Here is a 9,354-nt window from a genome sequence, read left to right on the forward strand (position 1 = left end):
AATAATGACATTTCCTAGTATGTATATTTATTCTTATTTAGTTAATGTTAAGGAAAATTTGTATCATTTTAAATTTAGGCAAGATATGCATACCCTCAATACAAGGAATAACTACTTACTTAATCAAGTTTCAGTAAGGTTGTTCAGTAATGTTTTAGAGTTAGTGAAGTTAACACACAACATGGTGGTACAACAGTATTGTTACTGATTCTTTGTATCACTGAACAATGAAAAATGTTTGAAAAAATCATGTTCCATTGCAACAAATGTCTGCTATTGTATCAGATTCTGAACTGGCACTGGTACTGAAATGATAACTCGAAAGATGAGATAACCACATCACTACAAGTTGTGTACTCATATAACAGAGCTGTTGTAAACAACTGGGAAGAAAGTTTCAGATGTGAGACAAAGAAAAGACTCGTCCAGAGTAATCAAACATGCTCATGTCCTTTTAAAAGAAGGCTGTACTAAACTCCTAGACCTGTAAGGAGTATTAAGACCGGTATTTGGAATGCATCAGGACACCTTCTCCAGAATATTTAATGAATACAGGTTTAAGGGAAATTGATGAATGATGACTGTGGAGAAGTACAAGAATCAGAGGAACACATATGGCTGGATATATCCCTTAGAAGAACAAAATTTGAAAAGCAAAAACCTTAAACATGTCACAGGCTACATTAAATATTTATACTAACAATAATTCTATTTACTTACTTTCTTTAAAAAATTGTATAACAAAATAAATTTGATATATACAAAGATAGCTAAAACATTTTACATTTTGTAACAGTATAGTTACACAAATATAAAAACATTCAACTTTACAGAATTTTATTTATTTTATTTTGATTTTTTTTACTCTTTTCCAAATGATAATATTAGAATATTCAATATTTATATTATGTACAAGGCAGATGTATGATTAAATCTAACAAGTAATAACATACACAAAAATTGCTTAAGGGACAACAAGGTGCTTTTACTCGAGTAACTATGAATTAATAGGACTGCATCACTTAACATTCAAAACTAGATAAAAGTGTGACATAAACTATAAATAAGCAAGTAAACTACAAACAAAACATGATCAAATCCAACAAACATTTATTTACTACAAAAGCAAAAAACGTTCACTGATTAACCTACTGTTGTTTACAAGAAAATTATCCAAATGTTATATACTATAATTGAAACAATCATACAACTGGTGGTTTTCTCAGCTTTTGAACTGTTTAAAACATAGTTAGCTAACATACTTAAATGTATATTGCACTTTTAAATACAGTGTAGAAAAATGAATTTTCAATGGTAATAAAGAACAAAACTAATATAAAATTCGATACTTGCATTATACAAATTTTTATTTTGGTATAACAAAATCATATTGAGTCTGAATTATTGGGCAATTTATTCTGGCTACTTTAAAACCTGTTTGAAAAATATGTTGGCAATTCCTAAAACAAATTACTGTAATAGAACTGAATTGCTAGTTACAACTCACAGGTCTTATTTTGTTGGATTTTCGGTTGAGGTAAAACAGTTCTGCTTGCAGCTGCGAATCAGTGTTGCGAGGCACGAAACTCATCAGCAGATGGTCACCCGTTGGGTCCAGGAACATTCCACTTAACTTCAATTGAGGGTTCAGCTTGGAAAACTCAATTTCTGCAAAAAAGAACAAGAAGGGAGTTAATAAAATAATTCCTCAGATAAAAATAATAATATGTAATACTGGGTAATGAAGAATTTTATCCTGGTGACATTGTGTAATAGATAATGTAGGTGATAACAGCATACCTAACAATATTAAATTAACCTGAAATTTGCATCTTTTTATTGCCTTATTAATTTCCTTTCATTCCTGTCAAAAGTGCTTAAGATGATACAATATGTTTTCAGTATGATAATTTTTTCACAATTACAATTAATTAATATAATAAATAACACATTTGAAAAACAGCAACACATAAAACACTGCAAAGTATTACTTCAAAAACAGTTGAATTAACATTAAAAAGCTTACGTCAACTTCCTTTTGGAAGCAAGGAGCTGTAAAGATCCTTGAACAGTATGAAAAGGATTAGGTTAAGCTAGTCATACATATTTAGTTTTCAAATGATATCTGTAAACGATAATGACTGCAATAATCAATCACTAAATTACAGTTAAAGGTAACGTGGCATGTAGCCTACATTCAGATAACTTGTTCAACATCTGTTCAACACAAATGTTTTGCAACCGAACCTGAGATATCTTTAGTCTGGAATAAGGGAAACTGGTATTATAGTATTATATCTGGAAATACACAAGTCTTTTTTTCTAGGGTTGAGAATTCAAACTTTCTCATCAAGGCACAACAAATATACATCTTTGTTACAGTAAGGACACTTTTTGTAATGTAAAATTGGTATGTAAAATAACAAACCAGTTAAACAATACTGCTTCTTTAACACTTTCTTTCTATCACTAATATAACCTGTTAGGTATAGATCATACAGCAAAATATCATTAAAAAGATACAATTAAACTACATAAAATATTTTAAGCATGAGACCTCTCGAATGACATAACAGATAAAGAAATATTCCATAGCCAATCTGAGAAAAAGCATAATTTTGAGGCATGTTACTTTTAGACTAAAGAATCACCCCAAGAGCTTGACATTTTATTGACAATCAAATGTGTATATAATATTTCTTGAAAGAGAAAGAGTATACCATTTTAGGTTTTAGTGATTTAAAAATTAACCATCCACCTTGAATCAGTATGGACCTTCCCTAAACCACTATTTAATTCAGTTGTGCACTAATTATTTACGTTTATACTTAAGGGCAAAATATATCAGCAACATTACTGATAAACAACTTACATTAGTTGGGAAATCATTAATACTATCCAACTAAGAAGTAACTTGGAGTAACTGTTAGAACAAAAAAATCTCTCTACCAAAAAAGGATGTTCGTAAGAGTTAAGTTAATCTTAACCCATCTAAAAGTTTTTAGTTGCCCTAACCCTCCATTTTAGGGAAGAGGGGAGTAATTTTAAAACACATCTAAAATTGCATCAGATGACATTGTTACATATTCCAAAAGGAAATTTGAAAACTCACCTGATCAAAAAGAATGTGGGTCAACTGGTACAACATCTAAACGCATTAGCTGCTGAGCACACTGGGGATACCATTGCCAGTCTGATTCTACTGTAGCATGAGATGCTGATATACGTGTTAAAATGTTCATAACAGCAATTTAAGTGTTAACCAGAATTGGAAAGATTATAGCCACTTTGTCACGAACATCATGAACCAGTATTGTTGAGGCAGTGTTGGTCTCCTCAATGAGTGGTTACCTCAATAATTGAACATATTTTGTCGATATACTTCTTTTACAGTTTACTTCAAACATTTACATAATCACTCACTGGTATCTAGGTAACTATTAATATACCATAGTCAAAACAATATCGGACTCCCACTCAAAACGATACCTTCATGTTTTTCTGGTTGTTTGAGGTCTATCCGGAACAGAATGCCATTGTTCATAGCCAAGACTATCAGCTCACTGCTGACACACATGTGCATGATCCTGTCTGGAGGAGCGAAGTTGACCTTCTGCTTGCAGAACATCGGTGTCTCATCCTCTATTGCCATATTGATGAAACCAGATGCTGATTTCTACAAAAAAGTATGCATAGAATCGTGTTTATTAGCATTTTTCTGAAGCCTAGCCAAGGCACAACTAAGTAGGCTACTATTTATTGACTTATTTAAATAATTGTTTACATTAGAAAATGTTTTCAGCCTACTATTTACTCTACGTGCTTTTGAGATTTTGGGGACCTTTATGTATTGAGAGCAGGAAAGGGAGAAGTGTGGAATCCGTAATCCGTCTCGAAGAGAACATTGAAAAAGAAAATTACAGCATTAAAGTTTTAAACAATACAATTTTATTACTTTTTAGGATTATGCAGTCAATGTCATAACTATCATCTCAGTTTTCTGGTTAACACCATATCAATAGTTTATTTACACAATTACTAATTATGTAAACCTCACTGTTGATAGCCATAACACTTTAACCTAAAACTAATTGTGTTAACAATTTTCGATACAATGTGAGCCGGAAAAATTAAGACAACCAACTAATTATGAAACTACAGTAGAGTCCCGTTAATCCGACCTAATTGGGACCGAGCCCTATTCGGATTATGTGATTGTTCGGATTAGCCAGAATTACAGAAAAATACGGTTTTAAACTTGAGAATGGGTCTATTTTGATATAGAATTATCAACATTGTTTATTAAAACATGTTTTCTGACTGTTGCATTGTATTTCTTGACAAATAAACGTGTTTGCGAATACTAAGCACATTTACCGTATTTAGTGTGAGAGTTCTATTGTTAAGCTATGTGAGCGTACTGGATATTGTACGGGTCCACGCGCTACGGGACGACAAGAACGTGGGTGATAAAGGAGAGTTGGTGCCACACGCAGACGGTGCAGCAGCGCTTAACCTTGCACTACGATACTTAGAGCAACAGGCTACTGCTACACCTGCCGATATCATGTTTATGACACGATGGTGAAACTACGCGTCATCCAATAGACTCTCTTCAATGCGACAGAAGACAATAACTGAATTTATGTCTTTTAACAATTAATATTGTACTGAATAATAATATCAGTACTGTACGTTCAATTTTTGTTTGATCACTTCTTAATACAGTAATTTAACTCATACTTAACCTATAAGTTTCAATTTGGTACTGTATTTAACTTCATTATTTATGTACTGTACCGTACACAATTTGTCTTAATAAAATACTGTATGTCTATTTAATTAAAGTTTTCTTTGTTTATGTATGAAATGATGCACCCATTTTCTTTTTTAAGTAATTAGTTCCTATAACTGTTCATTATCGTTATAAATAATTCCTCCTGGACCTGTTCGGATTAACCGACGTTCGGATTACACGTGTTCGGATTAGCGGGACTCCACTGTAGTTTCATACGCTAAGAACTAACATAACTAGAACAGTAACAAAATTTAAGTTTGTTCTAGGACTATTTTCTTAGCAATTTAAAATTAGATAAGCCAGTATCTTATGATCACTTAGTATAAGAAGATGGTAGAACTCTCATTTCACATAGTCCTAAAATGACCTTTGCACCACTTACGAGACAAGATATTCAGGACAAGTTAAGTTAGGGTACAGGCTGCTTTCTGTCGAGATCCCATGAGGAAAGATAACAGTTATTATCTAAGTCATAAAAGTCAAGAAGGGAAGGTTACCTCTGTTCCAGCCTATCTTCCAGTCAAAGTAGTGGTATCAATTTACAATATCGTGACCATGGAAAGGTATGTTCATTTTTTTTTTTCTGAAAACTACAATTCTTCCTGAAAACAATAGTGAAGAAAAAATTCGTCGGCAACGAAAATCAAAGGAGTTACGATTTTTTGAAATCCTCTGAAAACTCTGTTTTTGACAGTACCTCTGGCAATTTTACTGAAATGATGACGTTAATCCTTTCAACGATGCCTGCCCGCTGCGCAGTGCTGCGCACTGCTTGCTCTTTTAGAAAAAAAATTAACTCGAGCTTGCAAAAGTCGAATCCCAGATCACGTGATGCCCCTGATCCTTAACCCTCCAAGTGTTGTTCGACAAAATTTTGTCGGTTATTTTCCGTTTTTAACGCAATAATGCCCGAAAAGCATCAATATAATACAATAATATACTTTCCCCCCAGTTTATATGCACCTGTGATAATAATACTTTGCTATAAATGCCCAATCCATGAAAAAAAGTCCATTTTTCATGGTCACGGTATTGTAAATAAATACCAAAGTAGTTATAAGCCATATTAGTCTTTAAAACGTTTTTAACATTAAGGGAGCCCAACTACCAAGGAACATCGTTATATCACTAGGAATATAGTAAAGGATTGTTTTATATCAATCCCCTCCTGAACCACTGTTTGTTGAAGATAAGTGAATACCTAGTTCGCTAACTGAGGTTGTTATTAATTGTCTAGTACATTTTTATTGTGTTAAAATTCATTAGGCTTAGCCTATATTAAATTGACAGAAATCCTATTAAAAATGTTATAAGTTTTTTTTTATATATAAATTAACAACCTAAACTTTTACATTTGTAACTAGGACTAGTGTTTTAAGTTATTTCTAAGAACTATTTAGGATTGAACTTACCACTTCTGGTCCAGCTGGAGTTGGTGGTGCAGTAGGACCCACAGTTCTCTGAGAATTTTGTTCATATTGGTCTAACAGTGATGTCATGGTTATTTTCTTAGTTGATTTAGTTTATTTGAAAAGAAAGTCCAAAAGTCAAATTCAGCTGATTAGCGAATTTGGCCTAACCTCGTTGAGTCTTAACCTAATCTAACAATTCAAATGGTGATTCAACTTGTGTAATTTAACTGGATTCACGTTCACTTATTTTAGAAATATTCTCAGCACTGCTATATTGTACCATGGATTTAAATATACTTATTTTTCAACCCCATCGTGTCAAGCAATTCCTTGAATGTAAGTATTAGCCACTAAATAGCCTATTCTTTAAATTCTTTATCGAATGTTGATTTTTTGACAACTACTATTATGTAGCTTACTATTAAGAATTACAAAATGTTAATCAAAGTTTACAAAACAAATTACAAAGAATTATCAAACTGTTATCAAGTGTATATGATATAGCCCTTCATAATGAAACTAACTTGAAACTGACATTAAATCTGAAAAACATCGGCTGAGCGGCTGACGGGCTGACAGCCTCAATACAACTCAGTACAATAACATCAGCTGGACAGTTGAGTGGACTGGACAATAACCATTTTGTGTACATCTGGACAATAAGAATCTTGTGCAGAGTCTGAGCTACCTGTAGGGCCAGTATAACAAAATGCACCATTAAAATTTCTTAATATCAAAATCTATACTATCCATTAATCATAAACAGTATGACAAAACATCAACAATGATACAATTATATTTCAGAATAGATCTAACAAGAACAATGCATGTCCCGTCATCACATCTACACTAAATTCATTCTTAGGTGTTCTTATAACGAAGGACAAAGGCCAGAACCTTAGGTGTCATCTTAGTTATGAATTCAATGAGTAATTCCGGGCTTAGGTTTTAAGACAGAACCATACTAAAACACCGAATTGAGTTATTCCTACACAGCTTAGAAATAGGCAGAATTGGTCAAAATAACAGATAAAGAGTTCAATGAAAGATATTGCACACTTTGCAGCATTTAGGGTCGTTTTAGCCTGCAAACACCAGTTCTCAGTTCCAGCAACCAGAAGCAATCCCTGATTGTAAAAATAGCTTGTTATGTATTGTTAATAAAATTATTTTACTGAATGTTATTTATTGTTAAATACATATTTTATTCTCTTGAGTTGTAAATTTTGTATTGCTTCGAGTGCATGCTGCCTCTGTAAATGGTATGTGGATTTGAGTTTTTGATAATATTGCTGCTCTTTTCTTGTTTTATTATTGTTGTATATCTGGTATTCTATTGCTGTTGTACCGGATTGTTGTATTCTATTGTTATTTTATAATTGTCTATTGATGTTTCTCATATTTTGATTATCATTTTTGTAATATAAGTACACTGGTAAATGTATTTGGTAAAAATAAAATTGCACTGACGATTTTTATACCACCCGCAAAGAGCAAGTCCTAAATTTTCTTCCATAATAAATTCGTTTGTCTTTTAATAAAAAAAAAAACAGGGTGGTTGCATCGATAGAGTTAACACTTCACTGCCGACAACGTCATTTGACGTCGCGCATGGAATTCTTTAGATTTCCGACAATGTGTTTTGACGGCGCCGACTTTTACAGTAATTAAAATGCATTTAAACATAATTAGACTACGGCATTGATAGTCATTTACTATTTCTATGTTTTTATTTGTTACTCTATAAATTATCTAAGACATGTTGTTGGCAGTCACCTAGAATATCGGCAAAAGTGGTTTGTTACGAACTCGTTGTCGCGTCGCAGTCGTTCTACTAATTCGTCGTCTGCATTGTTATTGATTTGTTTGCTATTAATTTAGTTTACAACGACTGTTTTGTGAGTAATAACAATAAATTGTGACAGTATTGAAGACAATAAAGTGCTGGAAGAACTAATCATATTTTTAAGTGACAGTGAAAGTGGTGATTTGTTCCAAGACAACACATAATGATCCTGATTTTACTACCGATGGACTTGTTGACATTTTTTTTTTACTCAAAATAGCAAATATCAGCATATTTAGCTATAGAGACAGTAATTAAAATATTGAATACAGCCAATAATAATGACAATTATATTTATGTTATAGACTAGTACATAGGGATGTTTTTGGTAAACTTTTTAATTTTGTAAAAGCCATTATATTTTTCTATTTTAAAAGAAGTGTTTCTGTTTGAAAATATATTTTATGCATGAGCAGTTGTGTAAAAGAGGAAGAACTCAGCTTTAAAAAATGTAAGTCCCATGGTCTTCTTATGATTGGTTAAAAAGTATATTTATTTTAAAAAATTAGTTAAAACGGGTGGCAGTGTAAGAGGGTTGTCAAAATGAGGAGTAGTCAGTGAAAGTGTTAACTAAGTCGTTAATATATATGAAGCGAAGGGGAGCCAAGATGAGTTCCCTGAAGTGGCAAGAAACTGGCCAGCAGCAAAGAATTCAAACGAATATTCTGCGGTCAGCAAGAAAAGAATGAAACCATCGCAGAAGACAGCCAGAGATAGCGTATGCTTTCAACGTATCAAGAAGATGAGAGTGATTGTACAAAAAAAGACTTCGAAATGGCAGTATAGACACTAGAAAATTATCTACCTACGCCGAAAACTGACTCTATAGAGCTATCGTAAAGATCAAATGCAGTTTTACAGTAGTACACCTTTCATATCAATATTAATTTTTTATCTTACACGTTAATGTTATCATGTACAAATTTCTTTGCTCTTGAGCTCTTGATCTGGAGTAAGTAACAAAAAATTACTATAAAAATAGTAAATATTTCTTACAGTTTTGTAATGTAAACTCCTGTCCATTATTTTATGTTAAAATAATTTCAATCAGTTGTGACACCAAACTGAATAAACATTCATTCAAGTGTTATAAGAATGCGGGAGAATGTTCCAGACAAACAGGGCGATCTCTAATGCAAGGGAATGTGACTGAGCATTCTAGATCCCTGACAATAATAAAAGGGATAATAGAATAGCACAGCGTACAAAAGGCAGTAGTGGTAATTTTAGGAGGGAGCGCGAACAGTCTGCATCAAGAGTTTGATAAATGCGAAGCCGAGAAGGCTCCTTATAGACAC

At 32.6% G+C, this 9,354-nt stretch overlaps 1 protein-coding gene across 2 annotated transcripts in view; it reads right to left on the reverse strand.

Moving 5' to 3' along the window:
• Window positions 1–6,778, reverse strand: part of LOC124354027 (vacuolar protein sorting-associated protein 18 homolog) — a 58,571-nt gene extending 51,793 nt beyond the window's left edge. For both annotated transcript variants that reach the window (XM_046804177.1, XM_046804176.1), the window contains exons 1-3: window positions 6,211–6,778; window positions 3,490–3,676; window positions 1,508–1,668 (exon numbers count right to left, since the gene is read on the reverse strand). In XM_046804177.1, the coding sequence (XP_046660133.1) occupies window positions 1,508–1,668; window positions 3,490–3,676; window positions 6,211–6,297 (435 nt within the window). In that variant the 5' untranslated portion in view covers window positions 6,298–6,778. The remainder of the gene's footprint in view (window positions 1–1,507; window positions 1,669–3,489; window positions 3,677–6,210) is intronic.
• Window positions 6,779–9,354: the final 2,576 nt, after the last annotated feature.

Source organism: Homalodisca vitripennis, chromosome 2 (assembly GCF_021130785.1).
Source record: "Homalodisca vitripennis isolate AUS2020 chromosome 2, UT_GWSS_2.1, whole genome shotgun sequence".
Lineage (NCBI taxonomy): Eukaryota > Metazoa > Arthropoda > Insecta > Hemiptera > Cicadellidae > Homalodisca > Homalodisca vitripennis.